The sequence below is a fragment of the Myiozetetes cayanensis genome, unplaced genomic scaffold (assembly GCF_022539395.1).
Source record: "Myiozetetes cayanensis isolate MyiCay16 unplaced genomic scaffold, myiCay2020 scf18, whole genome shotgun sequence".
Taxonomy (NCBI): domain Eukaryota; kingdom Metazoa; phylum Chordata; class Aves; order Passeriformes; family Tyrannidae; genus Myiozetetes; species Myiozetetes cayanensis.
In genome coordinates this window covers 12,319,344-12,346,093 of record NW_026087389.1, presented here as the reverse complement: position 1 = coordinate 12,346,093, position 26,750 = coordinate 12,319,344, and the positions used below count along the sequence as shown (strand labels likewise).

The following is a 26,750-nucleotide window of genomic DNA, read 5'->3' as shown; positions in this document are numbered from 1 at the left end:
GGCTAGGATATCTTTTTTTTCTGAGGTGTTATGATAATGGAGAGTAAGTTTCTTGAATACTTTGTTACCTTGTGTTTTTTAAGAAAGAGGGGAAACCACCACTGAAATGATACATATAGTTACTGTCTGAATTAAGGATGTGATAACCCTTTAAGAGTGCTCAAAAGCTGAGTCGTTTTGAGTGTGTGTGAGCTGCCTTCTCTGCCCTGCATCGAACTCGTTGTTAATACAAGGAACAAAAAGGCTGGGACTCTCCTCTGAAGCGAGGTGTGAATTATAAAAGCAAGTATAATTAGGCCACTACATGCTGCCCTTTTTCCGGCAGTACCGGCTGAAGCACCTCCTCGTGTAACTTGCGTCAGCTCTCGAAACTGGTTTGCGGTGACTAAACCAACGCCTGAGCTGCTCCAAGTGAAGAGGTGGCGGAGCAGCTCGGCAGAGCGCTGGGAAAGGAGGGATTCATCCCTGCTCTGGGAGCTGGCACTGCTGCCCGAGCCTGGGCTGCGCTGAGAAGCAGGAAGGACAAATGGTGCTGGTTCCACAGAAGGCGCTGTGTGACACAGCTGCTGTGGGAAGGCGTTGGTTCAGGGCTTGGAGAGCCCGCCGAGGGTGCTGCAGAATTAGCAGCGCATCACATACCAGTGTACGGCCAGGAGCGCCGGTTCATGTATGGACACGTTTGGTTTAGGGCTTGCGCTTGATTTTGTTTCCTAAAGATAACTTTGGTAATTATGCAAAAGTGATGGAGGGACTGACCTTTGAGAAAGGTCTCTTGAACTGGTGAAAACCGGTGTGGAAGTAACATTTGAATTCACTGCGTGGAAGGGACCCAACTCAGCGGGTTGCTGGGCAGTGGCTCCATTAAAGATACCTGAATCCTTTATGCCAAGAATTGAAGTCTGCATTTCCATTCCCTTAGACATCAGCTATTAACTGTGGCTGCTGTTACTTATTTCCTTACTAGATGCAGAAAGAAGAGTATTTACAAACAGGATGAAAAGACTTGAAGATTATCACTTTCCTAAAGTGTACATAATGCAGTTCAGTAGTATGCACTTACTGGACACCAGTTATATAATCTTACATTTAATTTGTATTTTCTGTGGTCATTTGTTTATGAATTTCTTTTTGCAGTTTGATTTTTGTGTCAGCTCATATTTTGTGAGTTTTGTGCAGCTCTGTTGCGCTTCCTTTCTTGTGGTCACTCTCTTGTATTTCCAAGGCTATCTTGCCCCTGTTTGCAGATTCTGCAGAAGTGTGTTTGCAAGGGGCAGTGATTAATCAAAAAGTAATGAGGGATAAAAGGCAGATATTATGCATAGGGAAGAAAAGGGTGGGGAAAAGTAAATAAGCACAAGCGTATTTGTTTCTCCTTGCCTGTGACTCACTTTTTCATAACAGAAGAATTTTCAAATGAAGCAGAAGGCTAATTGAAAACAAACAGGAAGCAAAAAGTAATTATCCATGCACTGAACCATGAGAGGGTTCAGTCCTTCCAGACTATTAAATTAACAAGCTAATTAATTTGATTGCCTTTTAAATGTGTAACTGTTATAAAAGCTATATTATATACTATTATATTAATAAATAGTATTTTATAATATGGAGAGTATTACTTAGAGTAGGGTGGGTCTGATTACTAATACAGTGAATGCAGTCATAATTTTTTATCCTTAATTTCTGTTTACCTTCATCTTTATTTTCTCCTCCTTCAGTTTAAGATCTAAGTCATATCTGTTGGGGGAAACTCTTTCACATACTGCTTTTCATTCTGTCACTTCATACACCCACCTGAGCTTTCCTGTGCTGGCATTCCCCTTGGTTACTGCACTGAGTCCCGTGTCCTGAGTCCCAGTGCAGTTCAAGCTCTCCAGTTAGGGCTGCTGCTTTATGGTACTTGGGGTAAGCATAGAAGATACGTCTCTCCCTGCATTCTAAACTCACCTTTTCCCTCGACACTATGGTTTTGAGCTATATATCACTTTTTTTGAGGAGTGCAATAATAGAGGCAAATAAAAGCATGTCAGATTTGGTATGGAATCCTGGAAAAAAAAAAAAAAAGAGTCAATTGTTTCTGTAAGCAAACCATGGGAATACATTTATTTCTCTGAAGGCAGTATCTTCCCCCAACGTTATGCCTGCTTCAGGACTTGATGAGATTCTTTATGAGTGCAGGAAGCCAGGGATTTCTACCATCCCACCACGTTTCTGTAGTAACTGTTGTCAGCTTGAGCTGCTGTAACTGAGTCATTTCAGTAGTTACACCTGGCTGGTTCCTCACATCCCTGTCACCTCTTTGATGCCGTCTGCTCATCAGGGCTTAGCAGTGACTCCGGTCTCCTGCCAGGTGACTCATTTGTAACCTGTTCTCAGATGCAGCCGTTTTAACTAGAAGTCTTGTGTCATAAGCAGTTTCAGATTCAATAAGTTGCTATTAACATTTAATTAACTCTACAAATGGATATTTACAAAGGCACTTGATGCAGCAATCTTGAGATTAACTTAGTGGCATGAACGAGTGTTGGTTGAGAGGTAAAAGCATCCTGTTGCTTTCCCTTAGTTTCACAATGGTCTTTTGATTCCTGAATTCTGTCTTCTGATAAAGCTTTTCCTTATGTCCTCAGTGCTAATCTTCCCTGCAAGAATTTGTCATGGAACATTGTTTCCTTAAATATATGAGCAGTTAGAATTTTTGTGTATTGACCAACATAAATATAAATTCTTACATACACGTGGCAAAAGATATTGTTGCTACTGTTGGCTGTTCCTTTCTCTGCACGCAGTTGTTCCAGTATAGTTTGTAGCAATTATTTGCCTAGTGTATGTACTAGAATTCAATCATATCTAAACAGCTTGAAATCAAATACAAATATTTTTTGATAATGGGAAGGTGTTGCATCCTGAGGAGGGTGTTTTGAGTTTGATACATTTGTTCTCTTCTATACTGGGAGATCAGGTTATATTTTCTAGCAAATAAAATTTTACTTGAACTTATGTTTTATCATACTTGTCTTGTTTTTCACAGATATTTTACTATTCTTTTTATTTTTTTTTTTACAGTTCTATCTTCAAGACACTAAAAGTAGTAATGGTACCTTTATCAATAGTCAGAGACTGAGTAGAGGATCTGAGGAAAGCCCACCATGTGAAATAATGTCAGGTGACATCATCCAGTTTGGTGTCGATGTGACGGAGAACACGCGGAAAGGTAAGGGTATGGATCATTTTCTGTTTTTTTCAGTATGTTTATTTAGAACATCTTATTGCAATTCAATGTTTAAAAGTAAATAGTGTTCCCATTGTAAGAAAATAGGTTTGTTTGGGGGGTTTGTGTTACTTCTTCCCTCCTGTGCTGGCAGTGAGTCCTGTGGCTATGCCATAAACGGGATCAAGAAACTGCTCTGCTGAAAACACAGGTTTTATTTCCACCCCCACACCCTCAGCTAGATTTTAACTGGGTTGTTTCCATGGCCCAACTCCTTCTCTGGCTGTAGGGGTGCTGCTGTGTGCAGTGGAAATGCAGGTCTGGAAAAGGAGGCTCTAGAGGGATCACATGTTCAGCTATTGCCTCACTTAAATTAATGTACAGTAATCTGAAAAGTGCACCATAGGTGTGTGTGTAGTGCTGTGTTGGAGTTTTTGTGCTTGGGGTTCTTTCTGTTATTTTATATTTGTAATTACCTTTCAAGCCTAGGAACCCTAAAGTTTCAGTTAATAGTGTGGCAGAAGTATGAAACTGCATTTCTTGATCAACTAATCAGCATAGGTTTGAAACCAGCTAATTTAATTCTTGTCAAGATACCCAGAGTTGCTTTCTGTGACTGCTACTGATTTGGATTTCATCAGGTGCTTTAAAATGAGGATAGAAAAAGTTGTTAGCTGAAAAATGAGAGTGATGGGATGTTTTTTTTGGTTTATTTTTCCTGCTGTCCCCTTCCCAGTATGCATGCTCAGGAGATCTCGTATATATGGCAATAGCTATGTATCTGTGTTAATTCAAATGCAGCCTCAATCTGTTTTCTTTTGAGTTGACATAGTGTTTCAGGAGCCATTTCAGAAGTGTATTAGGAAAGAATGAAAGAATAATATCAAATTGCAATGCTGATGGTAAGGTTCTTTAAAGCAAACAAATAAACAAAACTCCCAAACAAACAAATGTCTCTCCTACCAACCCCTCCAAAACCCAACAAACCAATCCAACAGTACAACAGTAGAATTTTTTAAGGGCATTAAGTGAACAAAACAAAAAGACAATGCCTTCTCCATCTGTTCCTCATGATTTCTGTCTTTAGCCAAGTAGGTTATAGTTCTCAACTCTGAAGTATCAGAGGAAGGTTAAAGAAGGTTAAAGAAAACATTGTTAAGCAGTGCTCATGGTGAGATGTTTTGTCAGGGAGAGTTTCTGGATCTGTAGTGTTTTTGAGTGATTCATTGTAGTGAAGGTCTCATCACATTGTTGCACTTTTCTCAAAGGTAATGTTGCAAAGATTCAACTCCAGGATGTCTAGTTGAACTTGTCTGGCAATTACTTAAAATGTTTCCATGAAAAGTGATTGCAAATATTTATGAATACTGGCAGTATACATGGAAGAAATCAAAGGAATACATTGCATCTGATGAACCTGGAACTGTTAATTTTGATGAGATGCTGCCCTCACTCAGAGAAGCTGAATTTGTTCAAGTGTACTTAAACTAAACCAATTTTTATTATAAGATTTAGTTGAAAGAAAAATTAGATTTTACTTAATTTACTTAGATTTTTTTTATCAGCAATTATTTGCAGTTAGTTTATGGGAAAGTTTGTGGAAAGTTCATGGTAAGCAAGTCCTTGCCATGAATTCTTGCCAGGAGTAGTTCTTTCCAGTGGTTTTACAAAACACCGTCCCAGTGACCTGTCATTTGTGTAATGAGTGATCAGATTGTGCAGCCTTCCTTGTCCTTTTCTCAAGCTTTGAAAGTAGCTGTGCTCATGTTACTCATGAATGTGTTGAGCTTGCTAATGAGGAAGAGCATGCAGGTTTGCTTTCCTGGCTCTCTGTGCTCCGCCAAGCAGTGAAGGGAGATCATATCATCATGCTGAGGCACAAAAGCAGCTGCATCACAGGTTGGGTGTTTACCTCTGAATGCCACTGGAATGCATACAGACACAGTTTTTTCACCAGTTCATTTCAGGAGTCTTAGATGTTCCTGTTAATCTAATCTAGTCATGAAACAGACACGAAAGTAGATTTTAAATTAGTGATTCCCTTTAAAACCACTTGGCATTTGGTTATTTACATAGTGCCTTACTTGCACAAGTCATTTCAGCATTCTGCTGGGTGTAATTATAAGGTAATGACAGGACAGGCAGAGTGTACTTGTCTATGTAAATTCTGAATTGTGTCAATATTGCTAGAATACATTTATTTTATTGTTCAGACTGTGTCTTGGTAAATAATTTCCTTGCAAATGTGATCTGGGTTTGGTTCATTAAAGTAGTGGCATGTTCAGTATGTGATTTTTCAGGTTATCAGGTATGAGCACCAATTCCTCAGCTTCCTGCTGTGCAGCCAAAGTCAATAGCAGGCCCTGCAGGAGTGTTTCCATGCCTCCTGCTTCCTTATTTGTCCACTTGCTGTGTTAGTGACAAGCACAGAGGCCTGGCCATTTCCATCTCCTTAATACAGTACTTGCCTATTAACATCTTGCTGTGCTTTTCTCTGTTAATGTGGTTTATACTCTTTAAACACTTGTTAATTTTTCCAGTCAGCACCAGAACACTTCAAGAATTAACTGGTGGTATTTCCCTACATGGACAGGAACAGCAGCCTTGCAAAGGAGGGTCAAATAATACAGAAGATTTAGTTAAAATACAGTTTATGTACTTTTTCCTGGTCAGGTTTGGATTCATTCGAACACCTCTTCTGTCGTGGGGTGTTTGAGGGAGCCTGTGCAGTGAGGAGCCCACTGTGTTCTGTGGGGTGATGCACAGACCCTCAGTGGGGTGTGAAGGACTCCTTGGGGCTGGACAGTGGCTACCAAGGCTGCTGTTACCGCACTAATGAGGGAAGAGAAAACCCACAGCATCACTTGCAAATTGGTTCTCTGGGAAGCAAAAATTGCGACAAACAGCAATGTTTTCCATGTTCCCATCGTGCTCCCTGTGCAGCAGCATAACCCATCGGGGTTCAGGGCAGCTCTTGGGAGGGTCTGGAGTGGTGAGGTGAAGTGTGGGGCCAGCACTGTGTTTTGGAGGGGAGCAGAGAACTTGTGACTGGAGTGTGGCACAGCAAATCGAGCAGAAGCAGTGTTTCAGTCTGGCGTGGGAGCTGTGGATGTGGAGAGTGGGGTTGTTTCTACTCTGGAAGGGGCGTGGGGGGGTGAGAGCAGGGCATCACTCCATGGTGGGAGCTGTGTTTGAGGCATGGGGTGTCAACTCCGTGGTGGGAGCTCTGGATGACGAGCGGGATATCACTCCGTGGCCGTGGGGGTCACTCCGTGGCCGTGGGGGCTCGCTCCATTCCCGTGGGCCGGGGCTCGCTGCATTCCCGTGGGGCCGGGGCTCGCTCCATTCCTGTGGGCCGGGGTTTCCCGCCCTGGACGGCTCTCGGGGAGGCGCCGCCGTGCCCCGCGTGGCCGGCGCTGTGGCGCCCCCTGGCGGCGCGGCCGCTGTGCCGGTGCCGGCGGGAGCGGCGGCCCGAGGTGAGCGGGATCGGGAGACGGGAGCGGGGAGCGGGGATGGCTCCGTCCCTCGGGGAAACCAGAGCGTGCTGCGCTGCCTTGGCTTGGCACACACCGGAATTTAAACGGTTGATGCTGTCCCGTGCAGTCAGCGCTGCGTTCGTGTTTTCTGTGTCGCTTTCCCTTTCCCTTAGGCTTTCTCGTTATTTTTGCAATTACAGTTAACTGATGGCTAAAGGTCAGACTGCGGGGTTTGGGTGGTTTTTTCTTTCTTATTACTTTTATTTTATCAACTTATCAAAATGCTGGTTACCTTTTCCCAGTCACTGTCTTTTGCTAAATGCTCTTTATATCTTAATATTTTACACAAATAAAGCTCCTGCAGCTTTTAGGAGATTTTTTTTTTCTTTTTCCTGTCTGGATGTTGACAGAAGATCCTCACAATTATGTAATCTCCCAGCAGACCTACCTGATATGTGACCCAAAGGTAAACCTGTCTGTTGGTATTTAATTTCAGATCCCCCAATGTTTTCTTATTGAAATCACTAATTTCCTCCTAAAGATTGTTCATTAAGAAAACTATGTATTACAGGCTACAACTAATATTACTGATTAATTAGTGATGTAATTTTTAAATGTTTTTGCAAGAGTGGATTTGTTCCATTATAAATAAAGACCCCGGACCTTGCAGATTAATCTATTTTGCCCTGGCATGTTAGTGTAATACTTTACCAGGTCAGCTTGAAAAAGCAAGGTGCTGTAGCCAGGAGGATGTGTCTCCAAAGCATTAGCTTTTAGCTATGGATAAAGGTTAAAAACAACTCGGCTTAGTTGGATCGTTTCTCCTGTATTTTTAGATTCTATTGAGGTAGCTTCCTCAAAGACTTGTCTCATTTCCCTAGAGTATTACCGATGTCCTAAAATGCCCATTGCCCTTTTTTTTCAAAGCTAGATTAACTGTTTTGCTGATATTAATAACTGTGAAAGTAGAGCAGCTATTTCCTATGTTGATGGGTGCTTGATGTATAGTGGTACATGATAAGTTACAACATACTCCTTTGTATCTATCTTGTGATAGTATTTTGGGGACAATGTAGCTTTCCATGTATCCAGAAATAATTTTTACTTCCCAGATCATAGTAGGAAAAAATCAACTCAAACTCAGACATAATTTGACTGTTTGCAAAGACACTGAAACTGGTATCAGTAACATTTTTGGGAAACATTGTGAAGAAAGCATAATGCAGGAATAAAATATTGCATTTCCTCCTCTTATACCTTAGAATCTCTCTAGAGTTCAAAGAATCTTGAATTTAGTCCTTGAGAAACAAGTTTTCCTCTTCTGAAATGAGAGGCCACTTGTCTAGGGCTGTGCATTAGATGTGCACAAGCATCCCAAAATAGAGTGATGCTGCTTATGGTGTTTGAGAGGATGTACTTCTCAGTGGTTTCTCCACACTTCCTCTGCATTCCCTTTTTGATCCTTGTTTGTAAATAACAGCTGCTTGGCAAGTTCCAGATGTTGAGGTGAGTGTCAATGACAAAAGTTGGGTGTGTTGCCTTTTGGCCCTGGATATGACTGTAAGAATCTTGTCAAAAAGGCAACTCGTTCTTTTGTTTATACCTCTGCATTCCCGTTAGCTAGTGCAGGTAAGGTGCATTCCTTCTTCCTCATTCTAGGATCAAAACATACCATTAACTTTTAAAATTACTGTAGAAAAGACAGGTTTCAGGTATTTCTGCATGTGGAAGAATTGGAACTGGAACTGCTCCACAACCAGGACTAAGTACACAGCAAAGAACCCCTTCAAGTTTGTATTGCTGAAGTTTCCCATCTCCAGAGGAGACTCAGGAAGGCAAACCCAGGCACTGGTACTTCAAGGTGTTCATGCCTCTTCTTTACCTGTCTGAGGCTTTCTTACGATAGTTTGATTGTTACTATAACATTAATCATCGAATTTACAGTTAAATAGTACCGAGTCATGATGACTTAGTATTTGTTTCTTTTCAGTTACCCATGGATGTATAGTCTCCACAATCAAACTGTTCCTTCCAGATGGAATGGAAGCTCGATTGCGATCAGAGTAAGGATAAATATTCATGTATAGCCAAACTCGGCTACTGCATAATGAGGATTTGATTGATATTGTGTTGAAAACCGGTGTAGGAACAGTTTGTTTTCCCGTGACTGTGCAAAGGAAGTGCAAGGAGAGCATGGTTCTTTTGCAGGCACTATGAAAAAGAAATCTCATATGCTGGTAGCTCTTAGAAATTAACTATGAAAAATAAAAAGGTTTTCTAAAAGAAGAAACTATTTCTTTTGAAGTTGGTCTTTTCTGATCATTTGTGGTTGAGTCTACTGAAATGTGTATTAGAAGCGGAAAAATATAGGGAAAAAGAAAGCAAATGAGCAAATTCTCCTGCCCTCTTTCTTTATTTGGGATTGTTATTTTTGCTCCTTTAAATGCACAGAGACTCTACTAAAGTGAAGTTCATGGAAACTCAACTGAATATTGACAGGGTTTTCTGTGCACATTTCAAACAAATTTTCAGAGAGTAGTAGAAACCAAAACCTTAAATTTTTTGTTTGCTCTGAGTACCAATTACAAATGACATGACTTTAATCATCTTTCATTATCAACAATTGTATGTTTTATATTGCTTATTCAAATATTCTTTTATCATTACTATCCAGAAACACTTGCATGAAGCTTTAGGGTGTCTTGTCTTCTGGGAAGATAGGTAAAAATAAATTGTTATGGGAAATTTTCCATATAATTTCATGTCCTAATAAGTAATAGTAGAAATGTATAGTGTTAAACTTTTAGTTCTTCTGAAAATGTGCAAGTATAACATTTACTCCAGTGAAAATGTACAAAATTCTGTTAAGTTACCAAATATTTTTTTACTCAGTTTGTTGAATTTGTAAATGAGAGTAGTATATCCACTCATTTAAAATTTATTGTTTTGTGTAAATTGGTTTAAATCTCAATAAATTAATTTTTAAGGAATCTATTTATGTGAATACTGAAATAGAAGTTGGTAAACAGAGCTTTTAGAATAGCTCCTTTATAATTTGAAGTAGTTCTGTAACTTTGAAAAAGTCTCACAGCATAGTATTAACTGGTTTTACATGTTTGTGTATTAACTTTTCAACTTCATCTGAAGAATGAACTTAAAAATACATAACATCTTAATTAAATGCACAGGACTAGTGATCTTCTGGATTTTTGAACTGCTATTCTGCACTTTGTGTTCACTTTCTTTAATTTATTTTTTTTAGTGTTATCCATGCTCCATTACCAAGTCCTGTTGACAAGGTAATTCAGTAATTTCCTGGTTTATGCCTTATTCAACCACATGCGGTTTTCGGACTTGTTGTAAAGATGAAGAAGTGGTGGAGTGTGTCCAGTTACGTTTAGATATGTTTTCCACTGCCTGTTTTTACCTAGTTTAATGTTTTGAGTGACATTTAAGGTAGAGAAGGTAAAATGCAGTATTGCAGTATATATTTGAAGGTAGTTTGACTTTTTACATTATGGCCCCTGAAACATTTCTCTGGAACAAAGCTATTGATGTTAAGATAATTAATTTCCAGGTAGAGGTTGACAGACCAACAGGTTCTGAGGAGGGACTACAGGTATAGCTGTGAAAACAGTTAAAAGCCTACGAGATTTAGCAAATAAATAGATTCTGCAAAACAACCCAGTTTCAGTTAGGATTAAAGACAATACAGGTATTCCTGAAATCTGAAATAGATCCTTATAAAGGGGGATGACGACTGATAGGTCAACAGGAAATGTGGGATTGTAATGTGTGTGCAATAACACTGAATTGGAAGGCCACAGTTTGTGTTGGTCCTTGGGTTGAATGGCTTCACCTTTGTGCCCCTCGGGGTTTTTTGTCAGTTAAATCTCAGTTGTAACAACAACCTTGAAATCCCTGGTGTGCTGGTGGTTCAAGAACTTGTGAAGACATAAACACAGTGAGGCCTCAGTCCAGAGTTGGGAAGTTTTATGATAAAGCAGAAATAGTAATGGAACAATAAATGAATAAAAATGCTATTATTAGATGATTGTAAGTTTACCTTCATGGCTAGATTTAAATGAATTTTGCATTATTTGACTTTAACAAGAAATCCAAACCCATACTGATTCTTACCTATCTTCTTTTTCAGGTTGCTGCTAACACTCCCAGTATGTATTCTCAGGAATTGTTTCAGCTTTCACAGTATCTACAAGTAGGTTTTCTTTTAAAGGCATTTACTTTAATTTTTGTTCATGACAAACCTTATGACTTGTCTTTGGGCCTGTGTTTTGTAAACAAGAACACCATAAACACTGAACTACCTTTTCTGCAGTGAAACAATGTAAAACAATGTGTGTAAACTTTCAAGACTTTGCATGAGCAGTATAAACTATGTTTATTTTTAGGGGAAGCATGAAAGTTTCCTGTATAGAAACTCCATGAATGCTGTGTACCTGCTGTTTCCTGGCCTTTCTTCTCTCCCACCCTGCAGTCCCCAATTTTCCTTTGCTCACAGTATTTTTGTTGTCATCCATTGCTGTGGATGTGCTGGGTATGTGTAGAAACACCAAAACAAAAACAAAGGCAACACAAGGTCATTTCATATGTCTAGAACTGGTTTGTTTCTGGGAATGTAAACTCTTAGTGTGAATATTTCTGATCCTGTATCTATTGGAAACTGTAAAGGAGAGAACAGTGCTGGCAGCTCTTCTTCCTCATTGGCATCACCAGCCAATGTGCCTGCTTCTGTGTCAGTTTTAGTAGGTGTGTTTTTTCCCACAAAAGATGTCATGTCACAAAAGGGTTGGACTGCAAAATGGCAACACATTAAAGGGTGTACTAATAGATATAAGTACTTTCTTTAGAAAGAATCATAAAATCAACTTTCTGCAAAAGATAGAAAACTGGTTTTACTGGTAAATTCTATCTAGGTTTAATTTATATGTAGTTCTACTGATTTATTTTGCCTGGTTTTTGTTAGATAATAGCAAGTTTTATTTGTTCCCATAAATGCTGAGGCTTTTGAGATAGATACTATCTTTATATGTATATGCTGACATAGCAGGAAGCAGCTCAGGCAGATGCTCTTTCTTGGGAAGCCAAATACATACTCACTCCCCAATCTGTTCACTCTCCATATCCTGGAATTGTTAACGAAGATGCTCTTCCATCTCACTGTCACAACCAAAAAAAAGATGCAGAAATAGTAGTTCTTGCTTGGCATTTTTCTTTTGTGACCTGATTTGAGGATGAACAGCTCATTCCATGGGAGCTGCCAGGCTGCCTTTTGGTGTCTGCAGTTTTGTTACTCAAATTATTGACAAAAGACAAAGTGTTTTCAGGTCTTGGAAGGAACAACCATGTGTCCTCAGCATGTGCAAAAAATGCATGAAAAATTAAGGTTTTCAGGAACCTGAGGTTACAGGATACCATTTTCTAATTAAACTATCCAAATAAATGTGTGGATGGATAAAATGGAATGGGGTTATTATGGTTTTGAATATGTGACAGTGCTTGTCACTCATATTTCCTTTTTTTTTCTTGTATTTTGTGATCTCTTCTATTGCTTCTGATTTCCTGAGCTGTTCTAGCTGAACTGACTGATGCCCTGCTCTCTTCCCAGGAAGCCTTACATCGGGAACAAATGTTGGAACAGAAGCTGGCAACCCTTCAGCGATTACTTGCTGTCACACAAGAGGCTTCAGATACTAGTTGGCAGGTATCTGCAGGCAATCCTTTTCCTTGTGGACTGAACTATGCAGTGGCATATAAATTTTTAGCTACTAATTTACAAACAGTGTGGGGGGGGAAAGTGGCAGAAATAATAAAAGCTTTATGGTGGTTCTTTAAAACTGTGCAGAAGATAATGTTTAATAAAATTAGTGATTATGTGCCAGTTTGAAATAGCTGTTAGTAGTGCATACTCCAACAGAATGCAGGTCTTTAAAGCAGAACTCTAGTGGCACTGCATAAAGCACATATATTAATACCAAGGTGATGCTTCTTTTCTGCCAGGCTTTAATAGATGAAGACAGGCTGCTATCGAGACTAGAGGTTATGGGAAATCAGTTACAGGCTTGTTCAAAGGTAAGCACTTCACCTAAAGTTGAATGTTAGGTGAAATGAAGTTGAATGAAAGATACCTCTTTTGGAGTGTTTTTTGAAATTAGCTCGTTGTAGAAAAGCAGTTGGAACATAAACTTCCTGAAATGAACCTGTGCAATTTTGATAATCTGAGTAGCATGGAAATGGTAGCTCTGTTCTGTATTTCATGGAATCTGGGTAAGTGGCTACTGTTTTCATTGTATTAGAATAACAAGTATGCACTGCCTTGAATTTAAATTTTTATTTGGTTTCTATTTCCTCTCCACTACCTACATTCTAAGATATTTTTCTCTCAGTCCCGTTTAAGGTATTTTGTATGGGAGCTCGTAGCTCTCCTAGGCTTGACATTGTCTTAACAGTGTCCAATGAAAGTCCCATAATTTTCTTGTAATCAAATCTGACCATTGAATATGTGCTGCTATACATACACTTTAAAAAAAGTTGGTTTACACCCAGTTGTGTCAAGCATCTTTGATCACTACTTTATAGATAGCATATTCCCACCTATCAGAAATTGCTCCTACTTTTAATACACCTAACTTTACCATGGCCTGTTATATTTAATCAGCAAAATACTAATTTACATGCTATCTTTGAATTATCTTACATTTACAGAATCAAACAGAAGACAGTATACGAAAAGAGCTTATAGCATTACAGGAAGACAAACACAACTATGAGACAACAGCCAAAGAGTCCCTGAGGCGGGTCCTCCAGGAGAAAATTGAAGTGGTCAGAAAATTGTCTGAAGTGGAGGTATGGAAGTTTCATGCCAAGTCGTTAGGAAATGCTGCAGTAGTTGTGAGTGCTGCTACTTAGATCCCCATTTTATTGCCTGTGGTATGCCAGAATCTATTGTACCCTCACACTTGCAGGGTGTTAAGTAGTACTGTTTATTTCTCCTGTTGGACAAGATTGTTAAACAGTTAGAGGAGCTATTATTGCAGCTCCTCCCTTTTGTGCCAGGTTTCAAAACTGGTGAAGCTGTCTTACAGAAGTTCCGATGTGTGGGAGACAAGTGAGGGGAAGATGACATACATACTTTAAAAAAATGCTCTAAGACCTTGTTTAAACTGTAGAATTTATGGAAACACACTTAACTACTTGTATGAAGTACACTTAAGAATGAACTTTTATGATTACAAAGTGATGGACACTTTCTTCTCTACACCATGTAGTTGTGCTACTGTCACCAAACTTCAGGAGCATTCCTTGCTTCCTGGAGACCCAGCTGCCTCTTGAGTAAGGGGATCTTAGTTTAGATGCTTTTCCATGTTATGAAGTACAAAAAAAGATTTTGAACACTTCCTTGGAGCTATTAGGCTTTTATAATGTGTTAAATCATGATGAAATCTGTTGATTATATTGAACTAAAAAATATTATAGAACTTGCCCAGTTTAGCATAAAAGAGAATGGTGGAGCTGGATCACGTAGTTCAGTCCTTTATTCACAATTATATAGCCCACTATGGGGTTTTTGTTTGGGTTTTTTATTTTAACAAATACCTAAACCGATATATTTTCACATAATCTGTTCTTTGGGTAGAACATTAGAGGTTTGTATAGATAATGTTTTTACCAGGACTTGATCTCTTTGTTTATCCTTAATGATTAAAAACAAGGCAGCTAAATGTGATTAGTTACATATAGTGTTTGGAAAAAATTTTTAGTGTTTGGTAGTTTATTGTGTCTCCTTTTTTATTATTTATTGCTTAATAATTCTGTGTTACAGCGGAGTTTAAGTAATACAGAAGATGAATGTACACACCTGAAAGAAATGAATGAGCGGACTCAGGAAGAATTAAGGGAATTAGCTAATAAATACAATGGAGCTGTAAATGAAATTAAGGATCTTTCTGACAAACTAAAGGTAACAACAGAACTTAGTCTGACTTATGATAAAACTGTGATGAATGGAACAAATAAATACAATTGAATTTCTAATGTAATCAAAAAAGGTTAAGAAGCTTTTTGAACAACAGGTTGATGATAGAAAGATGCATATCATCTTTTACATATTATTTTGATTTTAATGTACTTGAAGCTGCCATCAGTTAAGCCACTTGCTAAAAAGATTTCTTTTTTGTTCATTTTGAAAGTTACCACATTTTTGGAGCCAAAATATATTTTAGTGTAAAATTACGTAAGGTGTGAAACTTTACATTCAGCTGCTTTTATATAGACAAATAACTTTGAACCTAAACATCTTACAGGTAATGGGATTGGAAATAAATTTGCACTTTGTATTGCCTCTTTGTGCAGATACAAACATAAGCAGCCCACCACATAGTAATAACATGGCTCAGCTACCAGGGGGTAGGAGCATGCTGTTAAGTTTGTGATTGAATTAAATGTCTAAGTATATATTTAAAGGTCCTTTATGCTGGAGAACAGAATAAACACTTCATGATAAATCCTGTTCCTCATGAGTTTCCAATCTAGATAAGTAGAAGCTGTGAAGGAGGAAGGTAGTGGTGTTGACTCTGGAGACCTTAGACAGTTGTTGCATTTGTCTTGTATAAATACTGGAATTGGAACTTGGGTTCTTTGAGTCCTAGTTCAGCATCTCAGACAGAAGATTTTCCTTCCAAATTAAAAGGTTCAATTGCTGCTCTTAAAGCAGTTATGAGTTAATGATTATGCTGAGTATACACAGAAAGGTTCAAACTGAAACTTATGACTTAGCTTTGAGGGAGAAGAGTATTTGAAACGTTACCAAGAGATCCAGCAAGGAAAAAGATGTGGCTTTAATCAAGTTGGTCTGTGCAGTCAGTGTGCATTCAGTTCAAAAGGGCTCTTGAGTTTTGAGTGATTTGAGATGCTGGGTGACAGTTATTTAGGTCCATTTAGCTATACAAAAATCAAGGAGACCTGTTCTTTCATGTGTTAAGTTTGATTTGTTTGGGGATTTTTTTCACCTTTTTTTGAGCAGGTAGCAGAAGGAAGACAAGAAGAAATCCAGCAGAAAGGACTGGCCGAGAAAAAGGAATTGCAGCATAAAATAGATGAAATGGAAGAAAGGGAGCAAGAGCTTCAAGCAAAAATAGAAGCTTTGCAGGCCGACAATGACTTCACCAACGAGCGCCTGACAGCTTTACAAGGTTAGTCACTAGCGGGGGAGAAACTTTGGTTATTTATTTTTCTTTTAATCTGTGAAATATCTTTTTCTTGGACTTCTGTTTACAGTACGGTTAGAACACCTTCAGGAGAAAACTCTTAAAGAACACAACAGCTTAGGTAGGTGTGATCAGTTTCTTGTTTCAAGCTGGTTTCCGGATTTTCTGTTGATTTACTTTCGTTCTGACAGTCTCGTAGTCCCGGTGTCTGGCGGAGCAGTTGTGATTCCCGCTTATCCCAGCAGGGAATTCTCCTGTACGTGGAGAGGGGACAGGGGCCGGCAGAGGGCGCTGGTGCTGCGGGTGTTCAGTGCCGGCCCAGGGCCCGGGGCTCCGATTTGGAGGGGGTTTTACATTCGTATACATTTTAAAATCCTTTTATATATATATAAAAGGATATATATATGTTTGTGTATGTAATAGGTAGCCTTTCTTTGGATGTATGTAACCTTTCATATGTTTGAACAGTCAGAAACGTGGTCTGTAGTGCAGAAAAAACCCATCACACTTTGCCTGCTTTGTTGGATTAGGTGCTTAGAAGGAGGAAGTAGCATGAAAAGCCAGATACATTTTACGATGCTGTATTTATAAAGAAACAAAACCCAAAACAAAATCTTTCTTGGTTCCAAAAATAATACCCTTTCTTGATCCTAGGCATACAAGTTGACGACTTCATACCTAAAATTAATGGGAGCACAGAGAAAGGTAGTGTATCTTAAGGCTACCTTTTGTATTATGGTTGATGTTTGAAGTTGAACAAAAATGTTCTTGAAAGTCTTGTTTTGAATAATATTCTCTTTAAAAATTCAATTGAATTTGTCCACTCCACTGACCAACATTTTTTTGCTTAGACTTTCAGTCTGGGTGTTTTTAGAAGGTTCTGTAAAATGCAACAAAACAACTTGGAAGTCGTCTTTTTCTTTTGTTTTTTTTATGATGGGCTGTCACTGCAATCAGTAGGAGTTTACTGAATCATATCAGGCTTGTGACACAAGAAAGTGGAAAACTCTCTGACTGCTTTTCCTCATGATTTTATTTTCTCTTGCAACACACAGACAATATACCATTTTTCTAGTAAATTTGGTATGGTAAGTAAAGTTTGAACAGCAAACCCTACTTTTTTTATAACTAACTTGAAAAATGTGAACGTATAAAATATATAAATAGTAGAAACTAACTTTTTAATGCTTAGGACTGTCTTTATGTGAAGCAGGAATTAATACAGATTGAACTAAATGATTGGGATTTGTAAAGACCAATTAGTTAGAGCCAGGTATTTTAGCTCATGTGTCTTAACGTACACTTGAGCTTTCCTTGACTAAAACGATCCAGTAAGAATATACCCTATATCATATAGAGTAAAGACTATTCCAGTTTGATTCCAAATTCACTAAATCGTTTCATTGGCTGATATATATTTGTCCTCCTGTGTCAATCTTAATCTTTTCCTTGGTGTAACTCTCTTCTACAGCCTGAGGACTGGTGGTGGTGTGAGCTGAAAGCTTGAGGCACCTGTAGAGAGAACTCTATATATTGTATTTGAGAGAGTGGTTAAGAAATAAATCTGCCTTTGTTTTTGTTTTGTTTTCTAAAACTTTCCACCCCACAAAGGTTAACTTCTTTACAAAGCAAAACTGAGGAATACAAAGATTGTGATTCTTCATTCTAATCATGTAAACCACAAAAAGATGTTGAAAGTGAGGTTGCTGGAGGTTATTAGTAAGACAGGCAATACTGTGAACAATAATAGCCTAGAACTAATTTGAAACACCTAATAAAAACTGTTGAGCTCAAATACAAATGGTTTTATAGAGAAATAATTTATAACATCATATAAAATATTATTTTTTTGAAGAAACACTTTGTGTTTGCTTTAAAATTGTTGGTAGGAATGTCCTGTTACTTTTTTTTAATACTGATACTTCTTACCAGTCCAGATTTAAAAATTGCCCATTTAAAAATCATTGTGAATATCTTTGCATTACTGATACTTTTTTGTCAAAGTTGAAGAAGGAATCCCTTTTTGACTTACACTGGGTTGCATAAGAGCTGATGTCATATGGATGGATGGATGATGAAATGGATTCCTCCGTCCTATGAGTAACGATCGAACTTGTGCTTAAACCTGGAAGTTTTAGGAAGCTATTTGCAAATTTATTTGTCTTTATTAATACAGACAACATGGAACTGCTCATTCAAGTTGTCTTTCTGTGTTTATACAGTCTATCACCTTTTTTGTCCTGCACATACCATGCTATTTTATTATTCTGTATTTTAGCATAGCCTTCCATTATTCTGCCAGTTGTCCCACATTCTTCTGCATCTCTGCCATGCTTGGTCCTTCCCCATTTCTCTGGCATTTTACAGCTTTCTGCCCTGTGTTCTCTTCATGACAGTCTGTGCCTTTCTGGATCTTCCGGTCCTTTAGCCCTTGTATGACAGATGGGCAGTCATTTGCTCTGCCAGGTTTTGGATTTTGTTCTCTTTAAAGCAGCAGGAGACAGTTACTGTTGGTTGTTTTTTTGTAGGTTTTTCTGCTGAGTAGTCTTGCATTATTTTAGAGGAGCTAAGAATTTTGAGATGCTAATGCAGATTGAGCAACTTTGGCAACAAAAGAGCAAAACTGTACAACCGTGTAAAATCAGTGCATTTTTTAAGATTCCTTTTGTCTCTCTCAGAACTTCAGGTCAAGTCCTCGAGGTGTGTGCACAGACACACTCCCTGACCATGGCAAGAACAAGGGCTTTGCCCACAGCATTCAGGAGCTCTGTTCAGTGCAGAGGAACTAAAAGTCACGTTATAGCCTTTGTAGAGGCTTTTTATAACCAGCTGCATTCAGATACTGATGGTTGGGCATTCGTTTTCTCTCACTGCACATTTGGAAAAGCTGGTGCATAAGAGAAGAACTTGCTTATACATCAAGCCCCTGCTAACAGTTGTGTTGTTTCAAAAGTGGGGTTTTTCTCAGTGAGTTGCACCACACCTGGCTTTCATCTTTACATTTTGTGAGCCAGGTATTACGTAAGAAAGGTATGAGAAATTTGTATGCAGTCACTTAGAGGATCGTGTAAAAAGGAAAAAAAATTAAATGAGGAAAATAAATACTTTTTAGAGTAACTTTGATGTATAGGAAGCTTAGTATTGCAGCAGAGCTTCTGATGTCAGAGCTAGTGATGGAACAGTTTGGTTAGAATGTCCCACATTGTGCAGGTTTATATTAAAAGCAGCATTTTCAGAGTGCTGGACTCTTGGTCAAATGGTTTTTGAGATTCTCCAAGAAGGAAGTGTTGGCAACTTTCCACTTGAAGAGATGCAGGAGTATGGTGGAGCTGGGAGCTGAACAAAGTCACATGGAGCAACTTGGGTAAACCTGGAAATTGAGCCTGGTTTTAGGATCTCTGCTGTAGAACTGTCCTTTCAAAAATTGGTTCTGTGCAGTGAAACTGTTTAAAAAGTAAAGGGAGATATTCAACAACACTTTTAAAATAAATGTTTTTCTTTTCAAGAGGGTATTAGAGATAAAGAATCAACATGAAGACTAATGAAAAACTTAAATACCCTTTTAAAGCTACTAAAAATGCTGAAGAATATAGGTCAAATACACAGTTCTTTTGAAAAGGCAATTGAAGTACTTTCTTTCTTGATCAGTTCGAAAGAGTAAACCTATTTCCTAGTATCACTCAGACATCATTTCAATTCCATGTCTTGTCTGCTTGCATATTAACTCAGATTTCAGAAGTTCACTGTGAATACACAATTACAAATATTGTTAATATGCCGTTCAAATTTTTTTGTTGCATCAATTTGAAAATGATAAGAAGGTGTAAACTTAAGTGTTTCTTTCTCTACTAGAGCACTTTCTTTCAAAGAGTGGAGGGGACTGCACTTTTATTCATCAGTTCATAGAATGTCAGAGTGAGTACAAGAGTGTTCACATTTGCTTTAAAAACAACAAGAAAACCCAGAAAAGGTGGATGGAAACCAGAATTGTCACTGCTGTTTAATCTTTCTGTAGAATTGTGGCATTGTGATACCCAGCAGGGTCTGTAGGGGCAGTGAGGGTGTCTTTGCTCCTGCAAAGCGATGGTCGCATCATCTCTTGGTAGCAGTTAATCCTTTATTGTGCCCTGACCAACACAAGGGTGGTGATGCTGTCATATAAGTGTTGAAAACTGAGTGGAATTTTTCACCTGTTACAAATTAAGTTGAAAGCCTAACTCTGTCAGTTCAAGCAAATACCGCAGACAGAAGTAGGATATGGAAGGTAACGATGCATTTTTGCATATCAATAATTTATCTGATAATTAAAGGCCTTACACGTTATTCAAATTATTTGTTACAAAGAATAAAAAGAAAAATGAGTCTGTAGTTTTTATGTGGAAATCCAAGAGATTGTTTAAAAACCAATAGAAAATAAATAATCAATACCAGTCTTGAGAAAGTTGTGTTATTCTGGAATGTGAAATATGTTTTTCAAAGCAAGTGGATTTGAAAATGAGTAATGAAATGGCACTATCTGCAAGTCTAAATTAAATAAAAACTGAAGATGTTAATACTTTTTGTCTACTGAGGCAAAAATGTCATTAAAATGAAGAGAGAAGAGTACTATTAAACTTTGAATAAAACTGGTTTGTAGCATGAAGAATTAATATTTTATTTAAGAGTTTATTGAAATTATGTACCTAAAGCTGAGCAGAGAAACATTTAGAAGCAGAAACAAGAGAGTATCTTTTTCTGACATGATGCCTGTTGGACTCTTCCCTCTTAAATTTCGGTGAGGAAGTGGAACAGACTCGTCTGACTTTACTGCTGGTGATGAGGTTGCAGTGCTGTAAACCAAATGACGTGGTACTGCCACTGTTTGTCTAAGAAAACTGTAAACTTTATTTATTTGAAAACTGTTTATTTTTCAAAATGACTGGTAGCTATCTTATGTCAGGCTGATGTTTAAAATAATTCTAAATTTTGCAAAGATCACATATGAATCATCTTTATTCAGTACATAAAAATGAAGTTAAATATTAGAGTAAACTTTTTTTTGGTCTAGACTGAACATGAGGAGCACATTGAATGATGTTCAAATACAGATTGGTTGCCTGTTTTCAGTGGTTGGTTGTTAGCTTGACCTGTTTTAGCAGAACTTAGCATTAGTATCACTTCTGCAAACTAAATGTGACCAATCTTGTAACTGTTGAGAAGGCAAAGTAATTCTCAATATCTCGGAAGAGATTCTAGAATGTTCCATGTGTTTATGCCCTACCCATTCTTGAGAGATGGAAAACTACAAGGTGAAGACACTCCAGGGCCTCGATTGCCTCACTTTAAAAAGAATGAATATGAGTTCAAAGAGTTCAGGATTTTGCATTTTTTACAACAGTGTAAGTTTTTACTTTCCCATCAAGAACAAAAAAAGTATTCCAAATCAGCAATTCATTCTTGGGCTGAAAGTTTTTGCCTTTTCCAAATTGAAATATGTTTAATCAGACCTCACAATATCACGACCTTAAAAACTGCAAACTGCAGGATCTGTTATTTTCCTTTTGTATGTAAATGCCACCCTTCAGTCTTACTCCTGTTCTTTGCTCTGTGTAGTATTGAGGGTTAGCAACTTCTGGGGAGAAAAATTATAGTTCCAGAGATCATCAGGAACTTGAGTTTTAAGGTATGCAGCAAATACTGAAGTGTAGAATTGGCAATATAAAGAAAGAATAAATATATAGTTCATCATGTGTTTCTATATTGGGGTTTTGCCCAAAGGATTAAGTATAGAGAGAGGAGCAGGTTTATCACTTCAAACATAATAGTGCAATAGAAAGCCCAGAAACAGGAGTCACTCATTGAAGTTGTGTTCTGTAATAGAAGCAGAGGAACCGATACTGTAGGATCTGCAAACCTTAAGAGAAATCTAAAACCAAAGGAGAATTGAGACAACCATCCAGTTGGTCAAGAAGGGAAGGTTCTGAGTTGATGTGCTTGTGCTGCGTGGGAAGTGTCCACCTCCACAGTGCTGGGGGAAAAGCACTTAAAGTGGGAAAACACAAGCAGAGAAATGAGGAAAACCAGCTGGAGTAGAGGAATTGGGAATATGGAGGATAGCACAAGAAGGAAAATGAGCTGATGAAGCAGTCTGGTGTTCTGTACAAACAGTGGCTGGGGAGGTATAAGGCAGTTGAAAGTGCTCATCAGTTAAGAGCAATTAAAACATCCTGAGGTACTAAAGCTGGAGTACTTTTGGGGGCAGAAATAACAGGACACTGAAATATTAGTTGCAGTGCAGCTTGAATGCTTGATTTTGGTAGTATTGCTTGTAAAATCTGGCTTCTGTATGTTTCTAAAGGTATTTTTAAATTATTTTGATTTTTTTAAAGCACAGTACACTCAATTTCATTCAGTAATGTGTCCTGATTTGCAACATCTGCACAATATTATGAGATCTGGCTCTGAATGATCTGGAAAGTTTGTTACTTTCTGATCATTGCATCCAGTTCACTTGTTACTCATTCCATAATTTTTTTTGTTTCAATAACCACTGGTGAAAATCAGTGATACCAACAGCAAAAGTCATGGTGCTTCTTTTTGATTAGTTCATAATGTGAATTATTACCAAAAATGGTGATGATGTATAGACAAAAGTGAGATTTGCCCTGCTAGCTTCCTGTCTTTTACTCCAATCTAACCCTTCTTTGTGTCCTTATTTTTTCCCCCTTATTTTGTGATTTTGTATTTATGATTTGAAATACAAGTCAATGTTTTTCCTTTTTACCAAGCTGATGTTTAAGAAGTTGTTATTAGTAGTTTTTGGATGGATTGAATGGTTATTTTGAACTTTTCCATTTGACCTGCATGTGGCAGGTAAATCTTTTTTCAGATGTTTAGAAATCTGTGTGTTGAGGGCCAAGTTTTCTTTGATTTTCAAAACTGACCTCTTTCAAAGACTATTTTGGTGCAAAACCATGAATGTTTAGGTGGCATGTTACTTAAGTGGTAATTTTAACATTAACAGATCTTATGTATTATATTACACACAATGATAGGCAACCCAAATCTAAAAGGGAGTTCTTAAATTGAAAAGATAGGAAATGACTAAAAACCTAAAGGGAAGCTGCTTATGAACTGCACTCCTCAGCAAAGAAAAGATGAACTGAAAGCTTAACTTCACAGCAAATTGTTTCAGTAAAAACATTTATTTATCATATGTATTTCTCTGCTACTTTCTGCTACTTTAAGTAGTGACTGGATAGCATGAAAGACAAAATTCTTTTGTGTCAGAGATTAAAGATAGGATCCTCACCCAAATTTATATTTTGGTAGCCAAAATTGCATGTTTTGATTCAGGGAAAACATTTAAAAATAAATCACTTTTGTGAAGTTTTCTGAAACAGCAATATGAAAAGATGCAGAGATTTGAAGGAGATGTTCTGAAGAAGGCATATCTGTATCTTTTGCTTTCTGATTGCTGTCTGGCTTCTGCCATTTTTAGTGACTACGGTGGTAACAGAGTGGAAAATAAGATTCTATGTAGTTCAGTGATACCAGCATCCAATTTCTTGTCTATTATGTAAATACCCACCAGCACGCTGAAATCAACTATTTTTTGTTGGCTTCCAAATACTCTAATGGTAACATTCTTTAAACACAGAGAATTCCCACTTATTCTGTAAGTTAGGAGAGATGTCAGTCCCCAGGGGAAAAGCACCGGCTGTGCCAGCTTTGGGTCATGCTGGGCAAGGGACCCGTGTCCTGCTGCTCAGGGTCTTGGCTGAAGGAAATAGTGTCAAGGAGAAACCTTGTGTACAAATGGTGAAATCTATAATGGACACTAGAAAAGAGCCACTGTGGAAATGAAAAAAAAAAATAATACATATATGGAGTTTCTGTTAGCCATGGGACCTGAGTGGAAAGAGCTGCTGCAAAAGTTTCAGTTTGGAAACATTCGCCTTGAGAAGGTTAGTTTTGGTTTTTTGGGCTGTAACTATTCTAGGTTTAGCAGTTACTGCATTCAGAAAACTACAAGATCCATCATTTCACGATGCTAAGTTTTGCTCTGTAAACTGATTATAGAAGCCTATTTTAAGCTGGCAGTCTAGCATAGATGAGATGTTACCCCTTTAGATCAAGCAGTTGGTTGCTACTTGGTGTTTGCATTCAGCTGTTTTTTCAGATCTATAGGCAGAATTCTTCTGCTGTTTTCTTGCTGCCTTCCTCTCCACCCCACTTTCAGTCTCAGACAAGTCCTGGACTAATCATATATGAAGGCTTTTGATTAGATTTACTTTATTTTTAAATGGAAGAGGGCTCATGATATCACTCAAACTCCTGACTTGTGGCTGCAGTAACTTGATTCCCTCCACGGTGCCTTCCTCGGCCTGAGGAACAGTCATTCTCTCCAGCTCTGAGGAACTCAAGGCTGTCCTGAACTTGGATGATGAGTGATCTCCTACAGTTGCTTGAGACCTGAAGCCAGTCCTGAAAATCCAGTGTGCTGTTCAGTGTATTTCTGAAGCAGTGTTAGTAAAATGTTACAGGAATGCCGGGCAATATTTGTGGATAAAAGTAGTTGGAGGGAACATCTCTTTTAGGCTGTTTTCCTGGCAATGGGGGAGGGAAGAGGACAGGACAAGCTTTTGGCCATGCAAACTCTTCTTCAAACCTCAGGGTTTTTGTTTTGTCTGAAAGCTTGTCTATCACCTAGGGTTGAAAAAAGTGCCTCCTCACAAATCTTGTCCTGCATCTGTCCTTAGGTTGTCATGGTTACAGCAACATGCCATTGGAGGAGTACAGGGACAGGCTAATCTCAGAGCTGGAAATGCTGACTAAAGCTCACTATTTTATTTTTTTTTTAAATCAAAATCTTGAAAAGGATTTACTGTCACCCAGCTTCCTGAATCTGAACTCTCCTGTATGTGCTGTTCATGCAGTCTCCTGCGTGTCTCAGTTAACAGCACACAGAGTAAGCAGCAGACTCAGCTCCCTGCCTGGTTATCCGGGATCTGGCAGGGAAAGCACAGAGGGAAGACAGAGGCAGCTTCGAGCCTAGTGTCTCAGGGGATGTTAACAGCTTTCAACATGGTCTAAATAGAAAGATCTACTGCATAGAAATTGAGAATGTGATCTGCGAGATGTGACCCTCGATCATTTCGGATGTTGGCATTTCAAGTTGGTTCCTTCTTAAGGAATTTCCAATAATGAAATCTCATCTGAAAAAAGAAATTAAGTAATGATACAATTGTTCTTTTAGTATCTGATTAATCCAAACCTGTTCTTCCCTTGGTCCTCCTGTTTGCCTTCATGTTAGGCTAAAGTTAGGATGAAGTTAGGAATGGAATCTCAAATTGAACTTTTTAGGTTTTTGTGCACCTGACATACATGAATAGAGTTCCTAAAAGTAGATTTTGTATAAAAACTCCATTTTTGTGAAGTTGAATGTGATGGATTCCTAGTTTTTGGAAGTTTATGCAGCTCTCTTGAAAGATTTAAGCTAAGAAAGGCTGTTTCTGTGTACCTTCCCCAGGCAGTGTTAAAGCAGTTGTGATGTGAAGGGGGCTTCTCTGTTGCTCTTTTACTGTGCTGTATTTCTAGATTTCTGCTGTATTGGGTGGACATCTATTTCAGGGAACCAGCTCTTCAAATTCTTTTTTTGATAATTATAACTTGAGAAATGTATTCATAATTTATTACTTTCGGTTAGGTTTTTAAAAAGTACATAAAATTAATTTTCCTAAATTCTCATTAGTGAACTGACGCATTATGTAAGTTAATAAGGAGAAATAATTATGCACTGTATCACAAAGTTCCGGTAGGCTTGTGTGCTCTGTTTCATTATTCTGTGCCAGAATAAAGTTTTGTTCAAGCCTGAGTAGGAAGTAATATTATCAGCTTTTAATTTGGTCATGGAATGTGCTCTACGTAGATGCGTACAGGGAAAAGCTTGTTAAATTTGAGCTTGGAAAGTAACACTTATTTTGTTTGGCAGACAAGATCATAGATGAAGGACATCTAACCAAAGTGGAAGAAACAAAGCTTTTGAAAGGTTAGACTTCTGGATTATTTCACTGTTTTTGAAGCATGCTTTTTATGTCACTCAGTGCATGTTCTGTGTTAAGCCAGCAGTTTGAGTTTTGATTAAATACGCATTTGAGAAGAAATTCAATAAAAGGGAGGTAAATGGTTTGCTGAACTCTGCTCCAAATACTTTTGGAGGGTAAAAAGATTTCATGGAATCAATTTTGGAAGATTGAGTGCATGAAATGCTAGTCTCAGGATTGACTGAGTGCTGACCTTAATAAGCATTTAAAAAAAAAATTAAACCACAGTAATTTCTGTAAACTGAATTCAAGCTTTAATGTCTGCATAAATTTCAAACAGGATCTTTGTTTTGTTACAGGGTTAAATAGAAATAATGTTTGGTCTCATTTTAAGTTTTAAATAAAATTGTATTTTAATTTGACTATTTTCTGACTTAGACCCTCATAACTTTAAAATAAGCATTAACCTCCTAAATGTGCTTTTTCCAAGTAAAACATGTCTGTGCATCTCTAACTCTCTTCTCTAATGTGTAAAGCAAGTTAAATTAAAGGAGCTAATTAGAAAAGACTTATCTTGTCAAGGAACAGTCATCCTTATCTTGCAGTGCCAGTCAGGAATGCTACAGAGTGTGCAGGTCAATATTTCCCATGTGTCCAATAACTTGAGATTGTTTGGACTTGAAGGCTGGCTCCTCTCTTGTAGCTTTTTATTGCTGTCTAGACACACTAACTCATTTCTTTACCCTCTGTCCTTCTGCAAAGTGTTGTTTTGTTGAATAAGTGTGAGCATGTTAGAAGTTCCAGTATTCTAGAGACA

General features: G+C 38.0%; 1 protein-coding gene across 33 annotated transcripts in view; it reads left to right on the top strand.

The window, feature by feature from the left end:
• The window catches only part of SLMAP (sarcolemma associated protein), a 96,575-nt gene that overhangs the window by 29,907 nt on the left and 39,918 nt on the right, over window positions 1–26,750 (top strand). For 6 of the 33 annotated variants that reach the window (XM_050313334.1, XM_050313314.1, XM_050313312.1 and 3 more), the window contains 13 exons: window positions 3,061–3,214; window positions 8,672–8,744; window positions 9,944–9,980; window positions 10,838–10,900; window positions 12,311–12,406; window positions 12,703–12,774; window positions 13,408–13,548; window positions 14,525–14,662; window positions 15,725–15,893; window positions 15,979–16,029; window positions 16,563–16,613; window positions 19,761–19,823; window positions 25,882–25,938. In XM_050313334.1, coding sequence (XP_050169291.1) covers window positions 3,061–3,214; window positions 8,672–8,744; window positions 9,944–9,980; window positions 10,838–10,900; window positions 12,311–12,406; window positions 12,703–12,774; window positions 13,408–13,548; window positions 14,525–14,662; window positions 15,725–15,893; window positions 15,979–16,029; window positions 16,563–16,613; window positions 19,761–19,823; window positions 25,882–25,938 — 1,165 coding nt within the window. The remainder of the gene's footprint in view (window positions 1–3,060; window positions 3,215–8,671; window positions 8,745–9,943; window positions 9,981–10,837; window positions 10,901–12,310; window positions 12,407–12,702; window positions 12,775–13,407; window positions 13,549–14,524; window positions 14,663–15,724; window positions 15,894–15,978; window positions 16,030–16,562; window positions 16,614–19,760; window positions 19,824–25,881; window positions 25,939–26,750) is intronic. The other 27 variants (XM_050313335.1, XM_050313317.1, XM_050313313.1 and 24 more) reach the window with 16 other exon arrangements.